Source organism: Thamnophis sirtalis, unplaced genomic scaffold (assembly GCF_051295495.1).
Source record: "Thamnophis sirtalis isolate CommonGarterSnake01/CBP01778 unplaced genomic scaffold, rThaSir2_p1.2 scaffold_3, whole genome shotgun sequence".
NCBI classification, from domain to species: Eukaryota; Metazoa; Chordata; class Lepidosauria; order Squamata; family Natricidae; genus Thamnophis; species Thamnophis sirtalis.
This window is the reverse complement of record NW_028261383.1, coordinates 160,129,591-160,157,088: the sequence shown is the minus strand read 5'-3', so window position 1 is coordinate 160,157,088 and position 27,498 is coordinate 160,129,591. Positions and strand designations below refer to the sequence as shown.

Here is a 27,498-nt window from a genome sequence, read left to right as displayed (position 1 = left end):
TCCTTCGATATTACGTCGCTGACACTTGCTTTCGCTTTCAACAGACAGACTGAAAGAAAATTCCTTCCTTCCACAACAGCGATCGCCGCAGATGCCCATCCTGAAGTCACCGCTTGCCAGACGTTAAGATAATAAGTGCAAGCAGAAGGAACATCGAGAGTAAAAACTACATCTCCCATAGTGCCTTTTGCACCCGGTAGTAGCTGGCAGTGGCGAAGGAAGAGCCACGCGTTTCCCTTCTTCTTCTTTTTTTTTCTTTCCCTTTTCACCAGCTCAGCGATTTTCTTTGGTCTTTGGACTCACTTAACGTGAGCAACAGCTTGTACAACAGTTTGCACTTTCCTCGCCTGTTATGCTGTCTTTTCCTTTTAGACACTTTGCCAAGGTAAGATGCGGGGCGAATGACAGGTGGGGGCTCTAGCGGAGGGGAAGAGAGCAAGTTGCTTTGCCCACTTGAAGTGGGAGCAGAGATGCCAGTTGCTTCATTGATAACTTCTGAGAAGCGCTTTTGAGCCGGCGGTCTTTGATGTTTGGGGCCTCTTGGGATGGAGAGCGGATGGCTTGAATTGCAAACTATCGGGGGGTCTGACCTCAATGATCATTCCCCCCCCAAAAAAAGCCGCAAGGAGGGTGATGGGTTATTTAAAAAGGCCTAAGCTGTTCTCCAGGCTCGTTTCAGTTTTTCCAGTTCTCTGAACACCAAAAAGTTTCGCTGCTCCAGGAAAGATCCATCTCCTTCTCTCCCCCCCCCCCACTTCATTTTATATCTTTTGTTTTGAATGGGACTGTTAAGTGTGCAAGTTTAGAAATCGGAGTTTCTTGGGTAAGGAGTTTATATGCCCGCCTGGGGCTTATAGCAGGGATCTGAAAGCGGCACAGATCGTTGCCATTCTGCTACTCAATTATTATTTAATTCTGGCTAATAGCTCTTGGAAGCGGCACAGAGCAAGGCGAAGAGTTATCTTGATGTTCAGGACTGAGACACTATTATCAGCGGAAACCTCTCCAAGCAGTCACGCTTTGCTGGGTTTTATGGGCTAATTTTTTTTTTTGTAACATCTCTTTTCTTTCGCATACTGTCCTATCTGACATTGCAGCTTTGAAGAGAGGAATTACAGAATTGGTTAGAGCCTCCGGCGGGCAGGAAGAAAAGAACAGGGATAGATGGGACAAAACTAACTTTGCAGCTACTCTGTGACCTGGCTAAAGGTCCCTTGGCAGTAACTCTGTTGTACCCTGGAACCATCAATAAAATGATCTGCCCCTCTGAAAATTGCTCTCTGATTTGCAGACTGTTGATTAGATAATGACATTAAAATACTCCTTTAAAAAAAAAACACCACAGCAAAAAAAAATATTAAAGGTTGTGTGGCAAATCTATTCTTAAAGGTAAAGGTTCCCCTCGCACATGTGTGCTATTCGTTCCTGGCTTTAGGGGGTGATTCCCATTTCCGTTTCAAAGCTGAAGAACCAGCGCTGTCCAAAGATGTCTCCGTGGTCATGTGGCAGGCATGACTAAACGCCAAAGGCGCACGGAACGCTGCTACCTTCCCATCAGGTGGTCCCTATTTTTCTCCTTGCATTTTTACGTGCTTTCGAACTGCTAGGTGGACAGAAGCTGCGACAAGTCACGGGAGCTCACTCTGTTACGCGGTGCTAGGGATTCGAATCACCAAACTGCCGACCTTTCTGATCGACAAGCTTAGTGCCTTAGCCACTGAGCCACTGTGTCCCTTTAAAATCTATCTTTGCAACCTGTCAAATATTCCTTTCCTTTAAGAAGGAATTTTTTTTTCCCCCTGGCAAACAGTGTTGGAACATTTCACCCTTAAAGCCAAAGTTGATGCATTATTTTGCTACTTTGCTGATGCAACTTATATGACGCCGTTGCATCATCTGCAGAAGAGATTATGGTTGGCTGATAATTTCTTTAATAAAGAAAATGAAAGCCAATTGTTTTGTTTTCCCCTCAAGGTGCCTGTCAGTTGTGGTAACGGCCTTACTTTGAAATGAATGTTAGTGGCGGGGATGAGGGAACCAATCCAGCTTTGTAGGCACATATGCATCCAGCAGTTCTTCCCTGACTGGATTTACCAGCTCAGCAGCACAGAGGTCTTGCTGTTCTACTCAGAAGAGGCCTACTTACCCATCTGCAGCACAGAGCCATCTCTGTCTCACCAGACCTTGAAATTGACTTGTCCCGCTCGCCCCTATGGCTTTGTCTTTTGAGTTCTCACTCCGTTGCTCATCCATTGAGTCAAGTGGCTAGAAATATAATCCTTTTTCTGAGTTCCATGTGGGTAAGATGCTGTAAGGAATGTAAATGCCATTCTGCAAATTCATCGAGACAACTTAGAGGGAAGTTGACTAGCTTCAGCAATTTTGGATTGCATGCTTGCCAGTATATGGGACCATGTTCCTTAATGCTAGCAAAAGTAATATTTTGTCCGCATGACTTCTTGTTCCCCCAATTTTCAAAAGCAACCACGGTGATCAATAGCTATCTGATGACAGAAACGTGCCATTTAAATTTCTTGCTATCCATGTGATTTGTGTGATGATAGTCTAGTTCTGACATGAACATAATTGCTACTGGTCACTGCTGCAAGAGCTAGCATGGTAGAGGGAGAGAGTTGGTCTGAAGATCAATGTAACTTACTGGGTAATCAAGTCTTTGTACCATTTTCCTCCAACCTCACAGCCTCCAGAAGCAATGGGCTCTCAATAAAGGAGAATATTTGTAGCTCAGAGTTGAAATGAGGGGTTCTTGGTGCTCTCTGAGCTTGTTGTCTGGCAGATGTTTCATTACCTGAACTAGGGTAATAGGGTAATACCTAGTTTGGATAATGAAACATCTGCAAGGAAACAAGCAAGCTCAGAGACCATCAAGGATCCCGCAATGGGCTCTTTGCGCTATCGAGAGTTGCAATATTAATATACTATATCTGGAGATTTCCAAGCAGTAGAAATCCGTTTAGGCAGTAATTCCAAACTTGAATGGCCCCAGATGCTTTTGGAATATAATTCCCATCATTCTTTGCCATTGCTTATGCTGATAGTAGAGCAGGTACATCTGAGGACAAAAGTGGGTTCCTACCGGTTCGGAGTGGTTCGGCTGAGCCGGTAGTAACTTGGTGGTCTGGGTCGCTGGAACTGGCAGTAATTTTTTGTGTGCCAAACCAGCAGTAATTCCGGCAGCAACCCACCCCTGCTGAGGACCCAGGGGGGAGATTACTGCCAAGTCTGGTTTGCTCATGTGATCTTAATTACATGGAGGAAGAACTGAACTGTACCCTAAACCTTGCAAAGACATCTTTGAGGGATGTGGCCCTTCCCTCACTGGTCTCGAAAAAGGGAGGTAGCATTAAACATATGTGTTTCTTCAGGGATTGGGGAGTTTTTATATATTAGCAGTCTTTCCCCCAATAGAAGGACAAGTATTGCCTCTTAAGATTGCTATCAATCATCTGGAGATACCACTGAAACTAGCCCTGCTGATCAGACCTAGGCCCATTTTAGTCCAGCGTTTTGTTTTTCACAGTGATCAGTCAGATGTCTCTGAGAGGCTCACAGGCAAGATATTCCTCTCTGCCGTCATAATTCCCTTGCAACTCTCTTTGAAGGCACAGCACCTTGTATATTATTATGAGTGATGATTTAGGAGCCAGAACTCTCTGTTCCCAGAATGCTCTTCTCCTGGCTATGAAGCTTTTTAAAAAAAGTATTTTACTGCTTTGGAAAACGTATCTCTCTGCTGAGTTGTTCCCGGTCCACAATGATTCTATTCAGGGGTGTTATTCACTTACTTTCCCTACCGGTTCGCAAATGTGAGTGCAGGCGCCCCGTCGTCGCATGTGTATGGCCTTCTGCGCATGCGTTTTGCTCACACGCTCGGCTTGCATGCATGTGTGTGGCTTGAAAATGTGCCTAAATAGGACAACATAGAGCCGAGGCAGGTGACCGGGCCCACCTGCAGTTCAGGTGAACCGGTCCAAACTGGCTGAATACCACCTCGGATTCTGTTTCTTCTGTCAGTTAGGCTCGAAGTCCCATTCTGAGATGAACTAAGAAGAATGGGATGAGTAGGAGTAACCCTTCCACTGTGGAATCTGTTGTCCTTGGAAATATGCTTGGGTCCCTCAATCCTGGTTTATAGGAAATCTCCAAAACCTTCTTATTTAAACAAAACTCTCCCCTTTTTGGTTTGTTGCTAGCCTTATTTTTATTTATTTTTCATCTTTTTGAACTGCCCATCTCTATCTTCATCAGGAAATAGGCAATGTTGAATCCTGTGTTTTATGGCTCTTCACTCTTTTCGGTTGGTTCCTTGGTATTCCTGGCCCTTGTCTTATCCAGGTGCCAGGCAAGACTATTATGGATTTATTCTTCCTACAGCAGAATAATTTTTCCTATTCTAGTACCCTTTTCCTTGAAAATAAGACCTCCCTGGATAATAAGCCCAATCAGGCTTTTGAGTGCATGCGCTAAAATAAGCCCTCCCAGAAAATATTGCAACACAGCAAGAGCCATGAGATGACCACGCTCGCCGCCTCCTGCACCTAACAAATAATAAGACCTCCCTGAAAATAAGGCCAAGCGCTCATTTCAGGAGTCAAAAGAAAATAAACCCCGTCTTATTTTCGGGGAAACATGGTAGAATTGACACCACCTGGTTTAATAAGGGAGTTTTCCTTTCCACTGAGCAGAACAGGAGTCCTTTTATATATTCCTCTCTTTTATGGGACTACGATGCGCAATATCCTAACTCATTTTCTCCTCAGACTTTTCCTAATTTCATGCTTTCTTTTCTTATTCAGATTGTTGACCTCAGTAGCTTCCAAGTTTGGACACTCAAATGAAATTTAACTATCATTTAAATTACAGTTGGTGGTGCAGTGATTAGAATGCAGTACTGCAGGCTACTACTACTGACTGCCAGCAGCTTGGCCGTTCCAATCTCACCAGGCTCAAGGTTGACTCAGCCTTCCATCCTTCCGAGGTCGGTAAAATGAGGACCCAGATTGCTGTGGGCAATAGACTGACTCTGTAAACCGCTTAGAGAGGGCTGTAAAAAGCACTGTGAAGCGGTATATAAGTCTAAGTGTTACGGCTATAATCATTGGTCCTATGGGATGGAACTATTTGGCATTCTTATCCCACAACACCTGGAGCTATAAAGTTCTCCATCCTAGGTGGCCATTTTGAATATGTATTAATGGGGTTTCCAGTAAAGGATTTTGCCTCCTGTAGATAACATACAGTGTGTTTATACGATTTTTGAAGAACCAGTTCTTTTTTGACTGGGATGGCTTATGTTGGCTCTCTTGTGATCCCTATGGGATGGAACTATTTGGCATTCTTATCCCACAATACCTGGAGCTATAAAGTTCTCCATCCTAGGTGGCCATTTTGAATATGCATTAATGGGGTTTCCAGTAAAGGATTTTGCCTCCTGTAGATAACATACAGTGTGTTTATACGATTTTTGAAGACTGGGATGGCTTATGTTCGCTCTCTTGTGATCCTGTCCACTCTTTTACCTTCTTAGCCCCTACAAAGATGCTGCCAAGCGAAGGGGGCTCTGCGGGCCCAACACAGCAAGGCAGCTGCAACTTCTTTCAAGGAAGCCTCAGGCTGGACCGGGCAGGAGAGCTTGGCAGAGAGTGACCCTGAGATGTGGGATTTGGTACAGCAGGAAAAAGATCGCCAGTGCCGGGGTCTAGAACTCATTGCCTCAGAGGTGAGTGAGAGAAGCATCTTTTTCCTCAGCCTTGGGTTGAAGCTGAAGTAGACGCCTTTTACTTTGGGTCCTTCCAATGAGGGAATGTTGCCATCTTCCTTGATACCTTAAAACATATGCCGGTAATCCTCGACTTACAATTGTTCATTTAGTGACCATTTAAAGTTACAACGACACTGAAAAAGTGAGTTATGACCGTTTTTCACACGTATGACCATTGCAGTGTCTCCATGCTCATGTGATTTTTCTGTATATTTCAGACTATAAGACGTACCAGAGTATAAGTCGCACCATGATTTTGAAGAGGTAAATTTAAAAAAAAAGTTTTTGCACTCTGCAGGCCTCCCAAACCCTCTGCACCCCTCGTTTTTTTGCCAAAAAAGGGAGGGACTTGCAGAGCTTTGGGAGGATTGTAGAGTGCTCCTGGGGGTTGGGGTGGGGGAACCAAGCAAAAAACAGCCCATTTTTTGCAAAAAAAAAGAGGGGGGGGCTGCAGAGCTTTGGGAGGCTTTTAGAGTGCTCCTGGGAGCTGGGGGGGGGGGGTCAAAAACGAGCAAAAATGACTTGTTTTTTGCTCGTTTTTGCCCTCCTCAGCCCCCAGGAGCACTTGGCAAGCCTCCCAAACCCTCTGCACGTCCATTTTTGCAAAGGGAGAAGGGTTTCAGTAGGCCAAAAATGCTGTATTCAATGTATAAGACCGACCCAGATTTTCACCCCCTTTTTTGAGGGAAAAAGGTGCGTCTTATAATCCAAAAAATACGGTACATCGGTTGTTTGACCACTGACTCACATTTATAATGGTTGCAGTGTCCCAGAGTCCTGCGATCCCCTTTTGGCGACCTTCTGAGTAGCAAAGTCAATGGGGGAAACCAGATTCACTTAACAACTGGGTTACTAATGTGATTTACTTAACAGCTGTCGCAAGAAAAGTCATAAAATGGGACAAAACTCAGTTAACAAATTTCTCACTTAGCAATCTAAATTCTGGGCCCAATTGTGGTTGTAAGATGAGAACCTAAGTCAACAACAGAACAGCAGTCCCAATACGTTTCTGTAGAGAGCTGCAAAGAGTTGAGCTAGAGACTTTCAGTCCACATTCTAAAAAATTCACTGGATTGAGACAAATGAACAGACATCAGGCCAGTCTACTGATGGGTATTAGCCATGCTCTGTGATAATATATCCATTGCAGAAGGAAGAACAGTTCCATGAAAGGATGGAAATCTATCAGCTTTGCAGTTTATTTGTGGGTTTTCAAGAAACATCTGATTTATTACTGTATCAGGAAGTGTAATGGACACAATAAAAGCTGAAACTTTTTAATTTGTACTCTTAAAAGATCTGAGTGCAATTGTCATTATGAAGTAAAGTAACTAAGCCTCTGTTGAATACAAGTAGTTCTCTATTAGCAAATAGTGTATCTTAAAAAAATTGTTGGAAGAATTATACAGAATTTAATGTCTTTCCTGTGGCTGGATAGAGTCACTGAAGCAGTAGGCGTGAGCTTAAATGGACTCCAGGGGATGGTAGAGGACAGGAAGGCCTGGAGGAACATTGTCCATGGGGTTGCAATGGGTTGGACATGACTTTGCAGCTAATAACAACATCTTTTCTATTGTCTTGTAACATTAATGGATGGAGAAAGGATTATAATTGCTTTTAACCAGAAACCAGCAATACATTTTTCATAATGCCTAGCCAAAGTTTAAGAAACCCCCAAATATTACCTCTTTCCGGATTTGGACTTCTCCTCTTCCACTATAGGGTTTCCTGCCTAAGCAGAGGGTTGGACTAGAAGACCTTCAAGTTCCCTTCCACCTCTGTTATTCCAAGTCTGTGACTCTATTCTATTCTACTAGATGTTCACCCTCACCTTCTATTGTTTGCTTCTGAAGTGGCCATTACAGCACTGGCTCCACTCAGAAGGTTCAAAGAAGGAACAGCTAGATCTTCCCATTGTGTTTATCTGAATTAAACTGTCGCTCCATAAAATATGGCATTTTTCTTCTTTAGCATAAGAGAACCAGAAATGTCATCGAGGTTCATTTTCCTTTTCCCCCCCATTCAGCACTTCTTTTTTTCTCTTTCCTCAATTTCAGAATTTCTGTAGCCGGGCTGCCTTGGAGGCTCTGGGCTCGTGTCTCAACAACAAGTATTCAGAGGGCTATCCAGGCAAGAGGTAGTGTGCTTTATTATGCGACCCCAAAATACCTTAATTGACTGGGGTGGGCAGACATGAGAATGGATTATGAAGAGATTGCCTGAGTTTGTCCTCAGCTGTTTGCCTTAGAATAGAAAAATACGGTAGTCTTTGACTTACAACAGTTCGCTTAGTGACTGCTCGAAGTTACAATAGCACTGAAAAAAGTGACTTGCGATCATTTTTCACATGGCCATTGCAGCATCCCCATGGTCACATGATCAAAATTCAGGTGCTTGGCAACTGACTCCTATTGATGACAGTTGCAATATCCTGCGGTCATGTCAGTGATGGGTTCCGGGAGGTATAGCCCGGTACGGCCGTACTGGTAGTAGCCGGGAGCAGCGGCCACCATACCGGTACGGTGGCTCGTTTGGCCCACCTGCCCTCCCTTGTTCCATAGTTGTTTATAATGCGACTGGCCAAGCGTGTGGTGCCTGCACAACCACCGCCGAGCAGCTGGGTGTCACAGGATGGTGGCGTGCCCATGCGTACGCAGCGCATGTGCCTGACTAGGACGCCCAGCTCCGTGCGCAGCATATCGTTTGTGACGGGCTCCCCACCACTGGGTCATATGATCCCTTTTTGCGCCTTCTGACAAGCGCAGTCAATGCAGAAGCTAGATTTACTAACAGTCATGTTACTAACTTAACAACTGCAGTGATTCACTTAGCAACAATGGCAAGAAAGGTTGTAAAATAGGGCAGAACTCACTTTACAAATGTCTTGTTTAGCAACAGAAATTTTGGGCTCAATTGCGGTTGTAAGTGAAGGACTACCTATATGACCTTATAGAAGTTGTTAGGTTCCAACATATCCACCACTCCTAGTCACTAGTCACACAACATTTGAAGGTCCATGATCCCTCCATTCCAGGTATCTTAAGCATTACACCACCCTGTCTGCCACAAAATGATCTGTATTTATCTATACACAATATATGTGCTCAGATATCCATTACTCCGTCAAGAGGAGGAAGCCCTATTTTCTGTTCTCTTGGATTATCTGGGAGTAAAGGTTAAGGGAGCATGTAGATCCTATTGAATCCTTCCCACATGCCTGGTGTTTGCCAGCCACATGAAATGACTTGCCTTCAGAAGAGGCCTCAGACATTTTGCTAAGGTCCCATTTTCGGGGCAGATACAGTTATATGTTGGCTCTGAAACTGACCTCTGATCCCGATGGTGGAGAGAAGAAACATGTTATAGCTATAATTCAGAGGGGAAAGTGTTGTATGGAGATTTATTATGGATGAGGTGCAGAGAGTTACATGGAGAGAAGGGGTGGCCAGAATGCTTCATTAGGGATGGTTGCCAAGGTAATGTTCTTTGTACACTGTGATGGCATGGAGGAAACAGATAACATTTTCTTCTAGTTTTACTCTATTTCAGAAATGATGGTGGCATTGTGGGTTTTTCTGTCACTAACAATTCCTTTGTGGCTATCCTGATGCAGGTATTATGGAGGTTCTGAGGTGGTGGACCGCATTGAACTGCTCTGTGAACGCCGGGCTCTTGAAGCCTTTGACCTGGATCCTGAACGCTGGGGGGTGAACGTCCAGCCTTATTCTGGATCCCCGGCCAATTTTGCTGCCTACACAGCCTTGCTGCAGCCGCACGAACGTCTCATGGGCCTGGATTTACCCGACGGGGGCCAGTACGTGTTTGGAATTGGGGAATGAAACTTGGGGAGGAAAGCCTTGTGAGATGTTCTAGTCTAGTAGCATATCAGAAGGGGTGAAAAGGGAGGATTGGGCTGGCGCAGTTGGGATAGCTGAGGGGAAAGAGAGGAGGGTGGTGTATAAGAATAACTGGGAGAATGAGGATCTAGTTTACTGATCCAGAAGAAGAAGCAGCTGAAGAAGCTGGAAGAGGCAGGGAGAAGACCCAGAATGACTCATAAGTGGCATCTTTAGAGTAGCCTTTTTTGACCAGCAATATATAAAACTCATAGAATAAGGCTTATCTCCTCATTGTCTATCTCTGATTTCGACAGGACCATGTTTTTTTTAGTTTTGACCTGTAGACGTTTCTGTCACCTCCTCTGGATGCCAACATAGATGATGTTGATGTTGGAGGATGTTGAAGAGCATCTGCCTTTTTGCTTTCTGGGAGCTGCTATCTGTTGTGTCCCCCCATAATCTACACCTCTCCCCATGCTTCCAGTCTCATGGTGGCCTTGTGGGGGAAGTGCCTGGCTAATTTGTAATCCCTTTAGACATAAATATGTGTTCCCTTAGCTTCTTGGCTTGAGTTGGGCTATGATTGAGGCTTAAACTTTGTCTGGACAATATGTCTTCCTTCTTCTTGACAGCCTGACTCATGGGTACATGTCCGATGTCAAGCGTATCTCAGCCACGTCCATCTTCTTTGAGTCCATGCCTTACAAACTCAACGTGAGTAAATAGTTCCAAATATTTGCATTTGCCCTGATTTTCCTCTCTGCTTCTGACAGTAGGTTGAAAATGCAGATCTAGAATGGTGTGCAAAAGCATTCCTGATCAAAACTTAGTGGATGCTTGCAGAAAATAGGAATGGCGATCAAACTGAGTTTTGCAAAAATTCTAGATTTTTTATGATAATCTCAATGACAACCTAACAAAGCAGCTTAGCTTCTGTGCTGCCAGTAAGTATGTGAGCGATGTTTTCTGAAATCAGAATTATGACTGAATGGGTTTTCCAGTAGTTGAGAGGATGGTGGGAAAAGTTTCATTTTCACATGGACTGGACCTCCCTTCAGCTGACAGGAATTAGAATAAATTACACCCATTAGTAAACTCTGCAGATTCAGTTGTGAAGAAAGGAAAAAGTTGCACATATGCTTAAGTTACAGAAATAGGATTTCACGAGCACCAACTTTATTCATTCATATATGTCCACAATTCAGTGTTGTCTCACCTGTTTATCCTTAGTAGCTTTGATGTCTCCCTTCTGGATATGCTGTGCCCCAAGATCACTCTTCTGAATAAACTAGATCTTTTTACACTTGGATGACTTCATCCAACCTTCTTGGGTAGCTCTTAACTTTTACAAAAACATAGAATAACCTTCCCAACTTAGAGCCCTGGGTTGAGTTATATTTTGTTTTAAGTTTATGTTTTAAATTTATATTCTGGCTGAAGTAATCATTGGATGGTTGAATCTAACCTTGATGCCTGATGTCAGCTTTTATTTTGTTTTTAATTAAAATGTAGAATCACTTTCTCAACTAGCGCCCTTTATTATATCTTCATGTCTGTGTTAAGTGTTAAATATATGACCTTGCAACTTTCAAGGTGGTTTTTAGAATTTTGACCATGCTGATTGGAATTTTCTAGACATTTGGATTTGCAGTCCTATGTGTCTGGATAATGTCCTGTTGAGGAAGCTAATTCAAAGGATCTTATCTGTCATTCCCACACCCCGTTTCTTGTTTTCTACCATCAAGGTATACAAAGAGGCTTAAGGCTGAGCATTCTTATTGTCAGCACTGAAGGAGAAAGGAGAACACCAGGATGTATTTATGTATCCACTACGGCCTTGATGGCACATGGAGCCATATTGGTGGGCACACGAGCTCAGCTCCGGTGCACATGTGCGTGCCGGCCAGCTGATTTTTGGGCCTTCTGGGGCCACCAGAAGTTGGGAAACAGGCTGTTTTTAGCCTCTGGTAGGCCTCCGGAGGGGTGGGGAAGGCCCTTTTCGCCCTCCCCAGGCTCCTGGAAAGGCCCTGGAGCCTGGAGAGAGTGAAAAACGGACCTTCCGGTCGGCAAATGGGCCATTTTTGGCCTTTGGAGGGCCTCTGGTGGGGGGGGGGAGGCCTTTTTTGCCTTCCCCAGGCTCCTAGAAAGGGTCAGAAACCTGGGGAGGGCAAAAAACGGGTTCACCATGCCATCACGTGCCAAAGGCGAGGGGAGCGCAGGGGGATGGTGATAGAATTATAGGTGTGGGAACACATGTGCACGACCCCGCCCCCCACGCTCCCCACGTTTTTGGCATGCGATGGCAAAAAGGTTAGCCATCACTGCGTTATAGGAACTCCATAACATTATTTGTTTAAAAGGGATTTCTTTCCATTTTAGTTCCAGCCTGATTTTCTGTTGATGCCCTTGTTTGGATTCTCTTGCAGGTTTTTTTTAAAACCTTTTTAGAAAATCAGGAAAGTGATTGTCGGTGGTGTCAACCCGCTATAAATATAGTAGCTGGGAAGTGATGGCTAATAATATCTCTACTTCAATATCTTGGCTGGATTTAATGCAAGCTTCTAGAGATGATGTGTTTCCTGTAGGTTGATCTACACAAGTATTTGTACTAATTTTTCCAGCATTTGGAGGAGGACAGTGCAGGTGGTCCTTGACTTACAACAGTTCATTTAGTGACTGTTCAAAGTTACAACAGCAGTGAAAAAAAACCATCCCAAAGGTGGTTTTTCAAGACACAACTGGATTTTCTGAAAGTTCAGTTGCCTCTTGAAAAAATACCTTGGGGACAACTAAGACGTGGATGACTGAAAATCTCCATAGACATTTAGCAGTAAAAAAAGTAACATGACCATTTTTCACACTTATGACCGTTGCAGCATCCTCATGGTCATGTGATAAAAATTCAGATGCTTAGTAATTGGTCATATTTATGATGTTTCCTGGGGTCACTTGATCACCTTTTGTGAACTTCTGACTAGCAAAGTCAATGGGGAAGCCAGGATTATTAACAATCATGTTACTAACTTGACAACTGCAATGATTCACTTAACATTTGTGGCAAGAAAACTCATAAAATGGAGCAAACTTACTTAACAAATGTTTCACTTAGCAACATAAATTTTGGGTTGAATTTTGGTCGTAGGTTGAGGACCATCCGTATTTATTTGTTTCTCTGTCCCCTGTCCAGCCAAAAACAGGACTCATTGATTATGACCAGCTTGAGTTAACCGCCCGACTGTTCCGCCCACGTCTCATCATCGCTGGCACCAGCGCTTATGCCCGTCTTATTGACTATGCCCGCATGAAGAAGGTATGTCTTAGTGGATTGGGAGGACAACGGTTGAACTGAATGAACGGCAAAGTGGTGTGAATTTACCTGTCTTCATCCTTCCCTTTTTATCAGGTATGTGAAGAGGTGAAGGCCTACCTGCTTGCTGACATGGCCCATATCAGTGGTCTGGTGGCAGCTAAAGTCATCCCATCACCCTTTGACTACGCTGATTTGGTGACTAGCACCACTCACAAGACTCTGCGAGGTGCAAGGTAAAAGCGTGATGTAGACGGGCACATACCATTCTGTTCAGGCAGTCAATATTTGTCCTTCAGCCAAAGATGAAGGATTTGGGGAACTATACAGCAATCTAACAATATCAAAGGAGCCATGGTATCTCCCTTTTTTGCAGTTGTACTAAGGACTATGGCTTCAAGACAGGTTATACATTTTATATCCAAAAATCTTGTGTTGGAAACATTTCTAGATAATACTAGGCTATTACTGTCTGAATCTGTAGAGAACAGCTGACATCTATATATCGCATTTTTCGGTGTATAAGACGCACCGGAGTATAAGACGCACCAAGATTTTGAAGAGGCAAATTAAAAAAAAAGTTTTTGCACTCTGTAGACTTCCCCAAAATAGACTGTTTTTCGCGAAAACGGGACCATTTTTTGTCAAAAAGAGGGCATGCATAGCCTTTAGGAGGCTTGTAGAGTGCTCCTGGGGGCTGAGGGGGGACAAAAACAAGCAAAAAACAGCCTGTTTTTCATGAAAACGGGCCCGTTTTTTGTCAAACAAAACGGTATGAATAGCCTTTAGGACGCTTATAGAGTGGTCCTGGGGCTGGTGGGAGGGAGCAAAAACGAGTAAAAAAATGGCCTGTTTTAAGCTCATTTTTGCCCTTTCCAGCCCCCAGGAGCACTCTGGAAGCCTCCTAAAGGCTATGCACAGCCATTTTTGCAAAGGGAGCGGTGTTTCGGGAGGCCAAAAATGCTGTATTCAATGTATTAGATGCACCCAGATTTTCACTCTATTTTGAGGGGGAAAGGTGCAACTTATACTCCAAAAAATACGGTATATAATGTTGACCAATAGAAGAGAATATTTGTAGCTCAGGGTCGAATTGTGGGGTCCTTGGTGCTCTCTGCGCTTGGTGGGCTTTTCTTGCAGGCATTTCATTATCCAACTAGCTAACATCAGTGCTAGTGCAGAGATCACCTAGGGACTCCACACAGTGTTGGGGCAGATACATCACAAGCCTTGATGCAATCCGCAATACATTTTTCTTCATTCGACCTACTTGTGTCTTCTAGGTTTGTAGGTTCTGTGGTTTCTCTGCCCTTCCCAATACGGAAAGTGTGAGCTACTTGGGAGCAATAGGAAGCATGGTGTTGTCGGCGCATGGTCTGTTGAGCAAGCGGACTAAGTTTTATCAGATTCAAGTCATTAGCATCGCAGGAGTAGCCAGCTGGGGCTTCTGGTAAACTTAGTCCAAAGTTAATCAGGAGAGATTGTCTTTGGAGTTCAATACGAAATCAGAAAAGGATGGTGCACTGCTGATTAGCCAATAAGTAAAATTGCAAGTCAAAGAAAGTACAACTTTTTTTGTTTTTAATATTGTCTATCTCTGTCACTTTTTGAATGCCTATAGTGAATTTTGGAATGGTAACAAGGCAGAATTTTTGCTTTTTAAAAATTTATTACACTTGTTTGCTGCCCATCTCACTGCGAGCGGATTCTGAACCCACAGCCCATGAGATTGCTATTTAGCTTCTTTACTTCTATTAACATTTTTATTGAGTTATAACTTAATGTAAAATACAAAATAAATGGGATAGCAGTGGGGAGGAAAAGGGGAAGGAGAGGGGAGGAAAGGAAAGGGGGGGGGGGAAGAAAAAGAAGCATTGACTTCCGACTCTCTCTGTTACAGTAAAATAAGGCATTAAACATCAAATCACAACTTTTTGCTTTTTTATAATAATATGAACAAGCCATTTCTATAAAGATCTATCAGTCTAATCAGTAAAACCCAGAGTTTCATTCTTCTCCACATCGAGCATGAAGTTCAGAAGTGGTTTCCATGTGGAAACAAAACCACTTATATTCTTTTCTTTAATCAAAGTGGTCAATTTTGTTATTTCGGACAACTCCATCAATTTCTACAACCATTCATCCATAGTGGGAATCGAAGTGTCCTTCTATTTTTGTGCATAAAATAGTCTTGCTCCTGGCAACATATATAGTAACAAAGTTCCAATTTTTTTCTCTAGTTCTTTTTCTGTTAAACCCAATGACTTCTGGGATTTCGGTAGTTATTAAAACAAGAAACTTACGTTTTTGTTTACCGATGGAATCACACGGAGGTGAATTTGCTTCCTGTTGCTATAAGCACCACTGTTGTCTTTGCTTCTGTAGAATTACTGCAAGGATGGTCTTGATGAAGGACATTATATGAATGGAGGATTTTTTTTTAATGGCTGCGAAAGTGAATGTGTTCAGCCTGGCACATTTTGCAGCAATATTTGAGGGACTTTGCAATAAGCATCTAGCCAAGAGATTTCTGTTTTGACGCTTCCGTCTTCGTATTGCACACAGGTCAGGGCTGATTTTCTATCGTAAGGGTGTCCGTTCTGTGGATAAGAAGAGTGGCCAGGAGACCCTTTACAATCTGGAGGACAAAATCAACTTTGCAGTCTTCCCCTCTTTGCAAGGTGGCCCCCACAACCATGCCATTGCTGCAGTGGCCGTGGCACTGAAACAGGTAGGAAAAGAGGGGTCTGTTTTCTTTGGTGTTTGGGTGGTCTTGAGTGGATTATAGCACAGTTACTGCAGTGGTGGATTAAAAAAAAAATCCTACCAGTTCTATGGGCATGGCTTTGTGGGCGTGGCAGTGGAAGGATACTGCAAAATCCCCATTCCCTCCCCACCCCACTAACCTGCTTTCCAGTTCCGTTCTCCTGTTCAGGGCAACAAAAGAAAATCAGGTGGGCGGGGCCAGCCTATTGGCTGGTTCTCCGAACTACTCAAAATTTCCACTCCCGGTTCTCCAGAACCTGTCAGAACTGGCTGAATACTACCTCTGAGTTACTGGTACCGACATGAAATAGTGGTATTCAAATCAGTTTAAGATTGGTAGTCAAGCCTTTGGTTTATGGGTTCTTCTCAAGTAGGCAGTGGCATCATCTTATCTCTCTTCATTTCTAATTCTGAAATTTAATTGGCCTTTCACCTTGGCCAAGTTGGATGTTCTACCCTCTGCACATCCCTTTCCAACAGTGCTTATGACCCTGTGGAGATGGCTCTGTAGAATCCTTAAGCCATGTGCTCCTTCGTTGCTCTCCTTATAGCAGGGGTGTCAAACTTGATTTCATTGAGGGCCACATGAGGGTTGTGTTTGACCTGGGGGGTGGCTGTGGCCTGGGTGGGCATGGCCAGCTTGACATCAGCTGTTTTCACTGGCAGAGGCATTGCAAGCCAGTCCTTCGCTGTTTCCAGGACAACCGTGTTGGCCAGATCTAAGCACCCCTTGACTTTTACATCCCTATTCTATGGAGAATTAAGAACAATATATATTTATCCCATATTTTTAAAAAAAACCTACCCTGCCAAACAGCACAATGTGTATCTGTCACGAGGTGAAATGCTACCAGGTCGGGCCGGTTTGCCTGAACTGGTAGTAAAAAAATACTAAAAAAAGTTTTTTAAAAAAGTTCCGACGATCACACATCGCACAGCTGATCTTCGGAACTTTTTTTAAAAAAACTTTTAAAGCATTTTTTTTACTACAGGTTCTCTGGAAACATGAGGGTAGTGGGGTCCGGTTTTGCTCTCGGCAGGCTTCCGTGAAGCTTGCTAGGCCAAAAATGGGGGGTGCTGAAAAAGAAAGAAAGAAAGAAAGAAAGAGTAAGTGAGAAAGGGAGGGAGGGAGGGAAAAAGCAGAGGAAGGAAGGGCTACAAACCTGGCGCTAGACGCAGCTTCAGAGGATAATCCAGGGCTGGAAGGGACCTGGAGGTCATCTAGTTCAACCCTGCTCCAGCAGGACGTTGTTAAAGTGAGTTTCTGTCTTTTCATCCCTCAGTTACATGGCTACATAGCCACGCCCACCCAGTCACATGACCCCACCAAGCCACGCCCACAGAACCTGTAGTAAAAAAAAAATTAGATTTCACCACTGATCTGTTACTGTTTTAATCTGAGCAAGACCCTGATGTATCTTTCCAGGTTTCCCAATTTTGTGCTACCGTTTGTTGCATCCATCCTAACTGTGGCTGAAATTCAGTACAGATGTGGTGATTGCCACTGCTATTTATGCTACAATTATTTATTATTACGACGGTGCACTTTATGTACTTCTATTGCAATTTTTAAAAAAAGATTTATTAAGAATTACAGGTCGATTTATTTATGTTGTACTTTCTGGCCCGTAGGCCGTAATAAAGATTTTGATTTGATTTGACATGGAATGAGCAACACTTAGTCTTCTAAGGTCTTGCACGGTTGGCAGCCTTTAGAAAAGGGAAGCTTCCAACAGGCAACTAAGAAGATTCTTGCTGAGAGCAAGTAACCTATCTTGGCCCTTTGTGTGCACAGTCTGCTTTGCTGAGATGCCAGAACAACATCTGTTGTTCAACCATCGCAAAATATGGCCAACTAGGTTGTTTCCACGTTCTCTCTCCTGCTTGTATCACCCAATCTCGTTGTAAATCCAGAGTTAATCTGGAGGACAATATCAGAGGATCTATGTTGGCAAATGAAGGCAAATAACGTTGCAGGATCCAATCTGAGTTGGGGACTGGGAACAAAGGTTTATTCTTCCAAGCTTTCAGGCTCGTGCTAGAGCCCATCCTCGGGGAACTTCTCTCTTGCTCCAGAATGTGTCATTCTGAGGATGGGCTCCGGCACGAGCCCAAAAGCTTGGAAGAATAAACCTTTAGTCCCAGGGACTGAGTTAGATTCGATTTATGTTGGGGCAGACAAATATGAAGTCATCACGGTGGAATAAATCCCGGAGAGACAATTAGAACTGAGTTTATTGCATTTTTGCTGTAAAGAGGATTGTCTTCCTTCTTTGATCCTTCATGGTGGCTCTAATACTTCTGGGAGAAACTCAACGTGGTGTCCTCCAAATTCATTGGATTCCATGCTGCTTGGAAAATCTGGGAGCTAGGGAAGTCTGGACCAAACTCTGAGTAATCCAGAGGATGGGAGTCTATGGAGGTGTATTAATAAATGTCTGTGGAGATTCTCAGTCATCCAGGTAATGGTTGTCTCAAAGGTGCTTTTTCAAGAGGCAAATGGACTTTCTGGTTTTCCTTTGAAAACGTTTCGCTTCTCATCCAAGAAGCTTCTTCAACTCTGAAGAAAGATGGGAGGTTTTGGAATTAACCTAGCGATGCACTCGAGCTGTGCAATATTTTGGATTTAAAAGAAAAAAAATTGCTTAAGAACGCAGAATGCAGAGACATTCAGGTAGCATCTGTGGGCCACTCCTTAAAGTATCTTCCCCTTTTCCCAGGATTGTGCAGCTGCTCTCTGCAGCTGCAGAACAATCCTGGGAAAAGATGATTCAAGGAGATGCTGGCAGATGCTACATGTGTTCCTACATGCACTGTGAAATTGTGAAATTGCCTACATCCACTGTGATCTTGTATTACACATACAATATCTTAGTAATTTGACGTTTACCAGTAATACATTTTGTTGGATTTTTTAAAAACAACAACAACAAGAGTGTAATGCAGTTTAAGAGATTCTGTGCAATGCAGCCTTAGTTATTAGGATATATTAGTTTGGCTGGGTAGATAAATAGGTTCTATTAATACATCACACTAAGCCATGCTTGTTTTGAGCATGCTCAATTGAACAAGCTGTAAACAGGGCAAAATTAATCTTGCAGTCAGGCAAAATAATCCTGGCTTTTTGGACTAACTTTTAAAGCTGCTCTTGTCTTAGAACTTTGAATTGGTGAGGGACAGTATTCACCAAATATGCTTAAAAACCACCTGTCCCTATTTTCACATAATAGTACACTTTTAATAGCAATGGAAATAGACTTACAATATATACCGCTTCATAGTGCTTTACAGCCATCTCTGAATGGTTAACAGCATATTGCCCCAAAAATCTGGGTTCTCATTTTACTGACCTCGGAAGGATGAATCAACCTTGAACTAGTTAGCCTGCCATACTTGAACTACTGCCACCATGGCCCCTCTTTTAATCAGTAAGCCATGAACAAATCGTAGTTTCTAACAAAGATTTATTGCCATAAAATGTGATTGATTTTGAATGGCCTTAGCATAATGTGGGAACCCAACTATAAAGTTGTCCTTTAAGTCTTTATGATAGGACATAAGAATCCCATTATGTCCTAAAATGTCCTAAGTTACACTGTAGAAGAAATAATGCTGATTCTTCCCAATCTTGCATCCCTTTCTGCTTTAGGCCAGCTCACCCATGTTCCAAGAGTATTGTCAGCAAGTACTGAAGAACTCCAAGGCCATGGCAGAGGCGTTGCTACAACGAGGATACAATCTTGTTTCAGGTATAGTGAAGATCTGTTCCCATGTGTGCTAGAGCACACATAGGAGCAGCTTTTTCTGACGGCCACACTAGGTGAAAATGGTATACAGGTAGTCCTTGACTTACAGCAGTTCTCTCAGTGACAGTTTGAGGTTACAACAGCACTGAAAAAAAGTGAATTATGACCATTGCAGCATCTCCATGGTCACATGATTTACATCCTTGACAACTGACTCACTTTTATGACGGTTGCAGTGTCCCCCAGGGTCATGTGATTATCTCTTGCCATGTTCCAACCACCCAACTCAACGGGGAAGCCAGATTCACTTAACAACCAAGTTACTATTTTAACAACCGCGGTTCCACCACAAAACCGTGTTCGACTAAAGCACGCTCGACAAAACTGCGTAGCTGACGTCATCAACAGGGCGACAACAGCGCGGAGACAGAAGGATGCTGTAAACGCTAAACCTAAAATTAACCCCTAAACCTAAACCTAACCCCCCTCAACCTAATCCTAAACCTAAACCTAACCCTTAACCTAACCCTAACCCTAACCCTTAACCTAACCCTAAACCTAATCCAAAACCTAAACCTAAACCTAAACCTAAACCTAAACCTAAACCTAACCCTAAACCTAACCCTTACCTTAAGTTGAATCGGCTTGCTTTCAAAGCGCTATTTAAAGCGCCCTTCTTTCTCCGCACTCGCTGTTGTCGCCCTGTTGATGACGTCAGCGACGCGGTTTAATCGGGCGCGGCTTAGTCGAGCGCGGTTTTGTCGTGCCACGAAAAACCGCAGGTGATGTGACAAGAAAATGTGGCAAGGAAAGTCTTAAAATGGGGCAAACCCACTTAACAAATTTCCCACTAAATTTTGGGCTCAGTCATCATCTTAAGTTGAGGATTACCTGTATTTTAATGTTCTTCCCCATTAGTAACCCCCATATAGAATGATTCTTAAGTAAGAGAGAATAATTCTAGTCCAGTTTTCCATATGATGTGTGGGTAGATGGACTTTTTCATGTGGGATCGAAACATAAACTTTGGACTCAATTATGGTTGTAAGTTGAGAATTACCTGTATATAATGCAGATGTGAAGGTGTGTGGGTATTGGCAGGAAGATGCTTGGTAACATAGTAAGTCTATGAAAGAATACAAACAATATTGTGATAGGAGAGAGGGCATATTTAAATGGTCGACTCAGCCAAGAACTACATAACATTTTCAAACAGGATAAAATCCCTATTATGTTGAGGTAAACAACATAACATGAAATTTGTTGTGCCAAGGGAGGTATTTGCTTAATATCTCTGTATATGTAGTTTTCAGGGCTATGTGCCTTGTAATGGGGTAATTCTTAGTGGGTACAATGGAGGTCACTATTGTCCCCAGATGAATCAGAGATTTAGCAAAAATATTGCCCATTAAAGTTTACAAAAATGCTTCTCTAAGTGTTTTCTGTCTCATCTTTTCCTGGTAAAAATTGCTTTCTCTTATGCCATAATAATCTCAGGAGAATCAGATATTTTATATAAAAATAAATATATATATATATATTCGTAGATTTTCACGGGTACAGGTATGCAGGTCTTGGCGTATTTGGGTCTTTTCCCGTGTAAGATTGAGAGTATCTTGTCGCCAAGATACTATCAATCTTACACGGGAAAAGACCCGAATATATATGCAGTTTGGACTTTTGATTATCAAAATGAATAAAAGTAGGTTCAAGAGAGCTATGAAGATGAACTTTTCAGAGAAGTCATGTAAACCCGTACACAGGGGCATGACATCTTCTATTATCTATATCTGCTCTGAGGCCTCAAGGGAAGAAGGATTCTATATCCTGTTCTGAGACCTTGAAGGAGAGCATAGTTACCCCATGGAAATCATTGACACAAGATTTGTTGGCTTGGAGGTTGGGTCAGTAATATGAAAGAGTTCATTTACTTCACGAATGAGATATCTGCCATATCTTAGCTGGGATCAAGAGATTCTGACTTGGACAGAAAAAGCTGGACAAGAGGCACTTTTGACTTGAATCAGCAGGGCCAATTCTATTTGAAGGTTAATCAAGATAACTTCTAAATGGACCTCTAATTATTATTATTTTTGTTGTTATTGTTATTATTAATAATATATAGTTTTTTATTTTTTTCATTTTCAGAACATATAATCACATGTATACTATTACATAGCCAACATCGTATTTATTATTAAATGTTTAAATCAATTCATTTTATCATCAACTCCCCAAAACAATTATTGGCTCTTCTGCTCTCCATACACCATATTTGTACCTTATCCATCACTTTCTTCTCCCTCTCTCCTCCCCCTCCCTACCTCCTTTCTTCCCTCTGTCATCCTTCTCTTCTCAACTTCTCCTTCCTCTGTCCTTCTCCTCTCTCCCCTTTCCACTCCTTCTTTCTCTCCTCCTTTCCCCCATATCCCTCTCTTCCTTTACCTCTCTCCTCTACTTCCCACTCTTCATCTCATTTACTTGGTGTATTTCAGCTTCTGAGCAAGCTCCATTTTAGGTTGATGGTATTTATAATTCCTTTTCAATATACATATTTAATTTTAACATATATCTTCCTCCTTTAAAAAAAAAATAGAACAAAAAAGTATACATATATAGGCATTGTGCTTTTAATCCCCACCCACACCGCCTAATTTTGGTCGAGATGTAGACCTGGTTACAATTCCCAGCTATTCACATCATTATATTTATATAATTATACTTGCCCCAATTTGTGATTCTGTCTTTAAGTCTCAATAGTTTCCCATTGTAAGTATATTTCATGTTCCCTCTCCATTTTTCCATATCTTTCCATAAATGGACCTCTAATTATAGAGGTGTAGAGCAGGCTCCACTTGCTGATAGGAATTATGGGAGTTGTCCATTACATCTAGTCCAGAGTTCCTCAATCTTTCTGTGTTCGTGGGCCAGCCCAGGGGGACGGCCTGGGGGTGGGGAGGGAAAAGAGGGGATGGTTTTGTGTGAGGGGAAGGCGTGCACATGCCCAGCTTCATTTGTGTCAGTGGTGAGTGGGGCTGCAACAGAGGTGGGTTCCTACCAGTTCGCACCTATTCGGTAGAACCAGTTCGTCAAATCTACCGAACCGGTTAGAAGAGGTTCCATCAGTGGACCCGGAAAGCAGGCCACACCTATAGAAGAGGTTCCAAAAATTTTTGAAACCCACCACTGGCAAGGATCTTGTAACTTGACAGCTTTAAGTCTTGCATGCTTCAATGCCAGAGTTTCTGAATAGCTACTTGGACCAACCTAAGTACTAATTCATAATTTCATATCCGGTCACATGGGCGGCAAGCCACTCCCACAAAGGAGGCCACACCCACAGAGTAGGTTCCAACAATTTTTGAAACCCACCACTGGGCTGCAAGCACTGGTATTGGCACTCATACAAGTGAGGCTCCGAGTGTTGGTATGCACCGCTCTCATGAGTCAAGCTGTGTGCACACCAGCCTTCCACTCTTGTGGCCTAGCTGCAAATAGGCCACAGCCTGGTAATGGGCCATAGCCCTCAGATGAGGACCCTCTGATTTAGAGGCCACCCTACCAGATTGGGCAAAACTATTGTGGAGGATTGCTGGGGATTAGTTAGATTGCCTGGAGAAAACTTAACTCTTCTCACTCTTTTGGACTAGGTGGCACAGATAACCATCTAGTACTAGTGGATCTGCGCCCAAAAGGTATTGATGGAGCCCGGGCTGAAAGAGTCCTGGAACTAGTGTCCATCACTGCCAACAAGAACACCTGTCCCGGGGACAAAAGTGCTTTGACACCTGGAGGCTTGCGACTTGGTAAGACAAGGAATTTTTTTTTAAAAAAGATTATATGGTTGTTTCACACCTGACTCTTAAAATGATGATTCTGTACAATGGCAACCCTAATTTCAGATGCATTAAAAATAAAATGCTTTTCTCCATGGTCGATTAATTTAGAAAATCAGGAATGGGTGCATATTTCATTAATATAGAATAGATTACATCCAAGGCTACACAAATATTATTCAGCAAACACAGTAAAAAAAATGGGGGGAGGGTTCTTATTTTGGGCATCTTCAATCTAATCTTCAGCACTTTAAGCTATTTTGGGAAGATCCATGGAATTGGAAGAAAATCCATTCAACACTTAACTATTCCTTCAGCAGCTGAATGTCTTTAAATATAATCCTTGCAAACACTTATGTTGCAGGATTTAATATCACCTGCTGCTGAGCATTTCTTATACACATTTTGCATAAATCTTCATCTCTTACCTTGCTGTAGAAGAGCTTGTATATACAGATGGGAAAGGGAATTTGTAAACTGAATATGCACCCCTGTATATGTGAGAACTTTTCTTGTTTTCCTTATACACCATAGCATGACAGTACGGGCATACCAGTGCCTGCTGGGAGCACCAGGTACCGTTCCAGTACAGTGCTCCGGAGGGCCCACCTACCCGCCCGCTCTCCTTACTGCTATTTGAGCTGATCGGGGCATTTGCGTACGCGCACCGAGCGTATGGCGCCTGCGCAATGCTCCGCCAAGCAGCTGGATGTTGTGGGCGGTAGGTACGCATATGTGTGCGTGCTGCGTGCCTGCACGTGGTGGGCGCCCGGCCCCGTTGCACCGTACCAGTTGCAACGGGATCCAGAACCCACCACTGCAGTACGGGTGTCAAACTTGCGACGTCACATTGCTGTACGTGATATTTTGCAATATTTTTCCCATTCGCGGAACTGGGGTGGGTGTGGCCTGTCCATGATGCATCCAGCGCGTGTGACGCCAGTTTGACATCCTTGCACTAAAGCCTTATCCCCTCAGGGTTTTCACAGCACAGTATTTGTTTGTAAATGTGGTCTTTAGATGTCAAAAGCAACACTTCTCGAAATTGTTTTGACTTTTTCCACAGGAGCACCTGCGCTTACTTCCCGACGGTTCCGGGAAGCTGATTTCCAAAAGGTTGTCGAGTTAATGGATGAAGGAATCCAGATTGGACTGGATGTCAAGCAGAAGACCTGTAAGTCAATGTGTTATGAAAAACCAGAATCTGCTGGTACTTATTGGCCAATTTTTGATTCCCAGTCAGTGAGTTGACATAGAAGTTGCATTGGCTGAAAATGTGGAGACATTTATGAACTATTTGGTTATATTTGATAGATTTGTTACAGATTTGCTATATTTTAATTGTGGTTCAACTGAGACTCACGTGGTAACAAGCATCCTCTGAATGCTGCCTACCATCTTTTTATTGATCTTGCAATGTAATTTCAACACACACCCAAATTTTCCTACCTAAAAATGAAAGTGGACTATGTGCTAACACCCACTAGTCTAGATTTTATTTTCAGTGTGTCCTGGAAGAGAGGGAAAGCAAATATATAACACCGGAGGGGATATGAAAACCCAGTAGCTATGAGGCAACCTTCGGCAACATGATTTCCTCCAGATGTGCTGGACAAATCCCCATGTTCATCAGTCAGGGCAGGGGAAAACTGCCTTAGGGATTAATGATAATTATAAAAGAGAAGTACTTGGGAGCATTTGTGGATCAGAGGGTTTTCTCCTGCAGCTCGTATTTTTCCATGTGTTGGCGAACTCCAGTCCTCCTCGTCCTTTCTCGCCTGGACTACTGTAACGCTCTCTACATGAGGCTGCCCTTGAAGAGCACCCGGAGGCTTCAACTGGTCCAGAATGCGGCTGTATGGGTTATCATGGGGGCACCTAGGTGCTCCCATGTTACACCCCTTTTAGGCGGCCTGCACTGGTTGCCGGTTGTCTTCCGGATGCGATTCAAGGTACTAATTATGACCTTTAAAGCGCTCCATGGCTTAGACCCAGGGTACCTGCGAGACCACCTACTGCCACCCGTAGCCTCCCACCGTCTAGTGTGATCCCACAGAGTTGGCCTCCTCAGGGTGCCGTTGGCCAGACAGTGTCGGCTAGCGACCCCCAGGGGGAAAGCCTTCTCTGTGGGAGTGCCTTCCCTCTGGAATGAGCTGCCCCCGGAGCTTCGTATAATCCCCGACCTCCAGTCCTTCCAACGCGCCCTAAAAAGTTGGCTTTTCCAGCAAGCCAGCCTGGCCTGAACAAAACAAAATAAATTACTGGTCATTGTTAATTTTAATTCAATTTTTTTTTAAAAAAAAATGTTATTGTCAATTCTTATTGGGTTTGTTTGGGTTATTCTATTTAATTTTTAAAAAAATTTTGTATTGTGTGTTTCTTTTAATGTTGTATGCCGCCCTGAGTCCTTGGGAGAAGGGCGGCATATAAATCTAATAAACCTAAACCTATTTACCCTCTCTCTTTGGTTTCCCCCCACAGCCAAACTGCAAGACTTCAAATCCTTTTTGCTTTCTGATCCAGAGACAAAGAAGAGGTTGTCAGATCTTCGGCAGCGTGTTGAAACCTTTGCCCGTGCCTTCCCCATGCCTGGCTTTGACAAACGTTGATATCTCATTCAACCGAAGACTGGCTAACCATTAACACCTAGATGGCCAACAAGAGTCCCTGAAGCCTTGTCTCTCAGAGCTTTGTCTAGTGGAGCCCCTCTTCAGAGAGGTGATCTCCTTGGCCATTTTCTCTCTCTAGTCTTATCCCCATTTTATAATGACTCAAAAGAACTTAACTTTGTGTAAAAGGACTTGGCTCTGATTCGCAATACATGTATTACATTATGTAGCATGACTTGCAAGAATTAAAGTGATCCATCTCTTCTTTCTATGATGAAGACATTTGAGCCCTTTTTGAACATTGGCCATCTCTGCTTTCAGGTGCCTTCTGAATGTACGTGTATCAGGCAGATATTTTCTCTGCGTGTATATATGCACAGCCAAAGATGTGAATGTGGATGTTACCCTTGTCCATCATAGTGATGTTTCTACATAGCAACCGAAGTAGGCAGCATCGTGCCTTTGCAACAATAGATCACCTCATACACACTGGATCCCATCAAAGGCCTTAACAAGCACATTGATTTAGATCCATCACACGAACATGTAACAAACAACCAATCAACAAGGGAACCAGTCAGCCTCTCAGAATTTAAATATAGTTCCAAACAAACAATCCACCATTCGACCAACTGACCCCACTGGCACACAAGACAGATATAAGTTAAATAGGACCAAAAAAAAACCCCACTGATGATGTTTCCTAGTCTGGTAATGAAACGTTCGGGAGCTAAACGGAAACAAGCTCGGAGATCAAACCACTGCCAAAATCTAAAACCCAAGCTACAAGTATTTTCTACTATTTCCTATCACAGGCCTTTCTAATTAAAGATCCTGATTTCCCATAGTTTCCAATTAGATCCTGCTGACTTTCTACAAGGAAGAGGTAAAGGGCAAACACCCTCTCCATCGTTGTCCTCCAGCCCCTGGCATCAAAAATGTGTGACTTCTGATTTTGGTGACAGCGTGGAGCCATTGTGACTAGTAAACACTAAGAGGAAACACTCTATGCAAACACCTTTGCACTTCTCTGGCTTATTGAGCACAGGTGGCTGTCTATGGTAGCCTATTTCTATTGGTTTTTTTTTAAAGGTAGATGTATCATGATTTAACAGTAAAAGTTTATCACAGAACAAGCTGGTAGTCTGCACTATCTGTTTATATGGGGACAATCACCTTGCTTCTATTCCTTAACGTTCCAGCAAGTTTGGCCTGCATTATTCACAAGGCCTCTTTTCCAGTGCAAAACTTCAGCTAACAAAACCACAAATAAGTGGATCTTGAATCTGGGAATCAGGACTTAGGTTTGGAGCCTATGTTCACCCTCATCCCCTAGATGTCATCAGGTCAATGCATCTATGCCTCCTCCTCCTCCTCCTCTCATGATAGATTGTATGGCAGCATCAAAAACCAGCAGTGGGATGGAGAGGTCCCTCCATCAAGAGCCATGTGGATGGAGAAGCCAACTCAAGCCACAAGCTGAGAAGCAGGGTAACACCGCGAAGGAGTTCCTCAGAAAAAGATAGCTAGCTACCATCTTGTGGAGCTTTGGAAGTGGACTAATCTTCCCAGCATCTTAACAACCAGGCCAAAAGGACGATTAAAAACAGATC

At 43.2% G+C, this 27,498-nt stretch overlaps 1 protein-coding gene across 1 annotated transcript; it reads left to right on the top strand.

Annotated features, from left to right (window-relative positions):
* Window positions 1-251: 251 nt before the first annotated feature.
* SHMT2 (serine hydroxymethyltransferase 2) lies at window positions 252-26,159 on the top strand. The gene is made up of 12 exons (XM_087710609.1): window positions 252-385; window positions 5,549-5,740; window positions 7,840-7,919; window positions 9,396-9,596; window positions 10,254-10,335; window positions 12,809-12,931; window positions 13,025-13,164; window positions 15,494-15,659; window positions 19,344-19,443; window positions 23,091-23,246; window positions 24,343-24,450; window positions 25,758-26,159. Exons 1-12 carry the CDS (start codon window positions 353-355, stop codon window positions 25,883-25,885), a joined length of 1,509 nt encoding a protein of 502 aa, XP_087566735.1. The 5' UTR covers window positions 252-352; the 3' UTR covers window positions 25,886-26,159.
* Window positions 26,160-27,498: the final 1,339 nt, after the last annotated feature.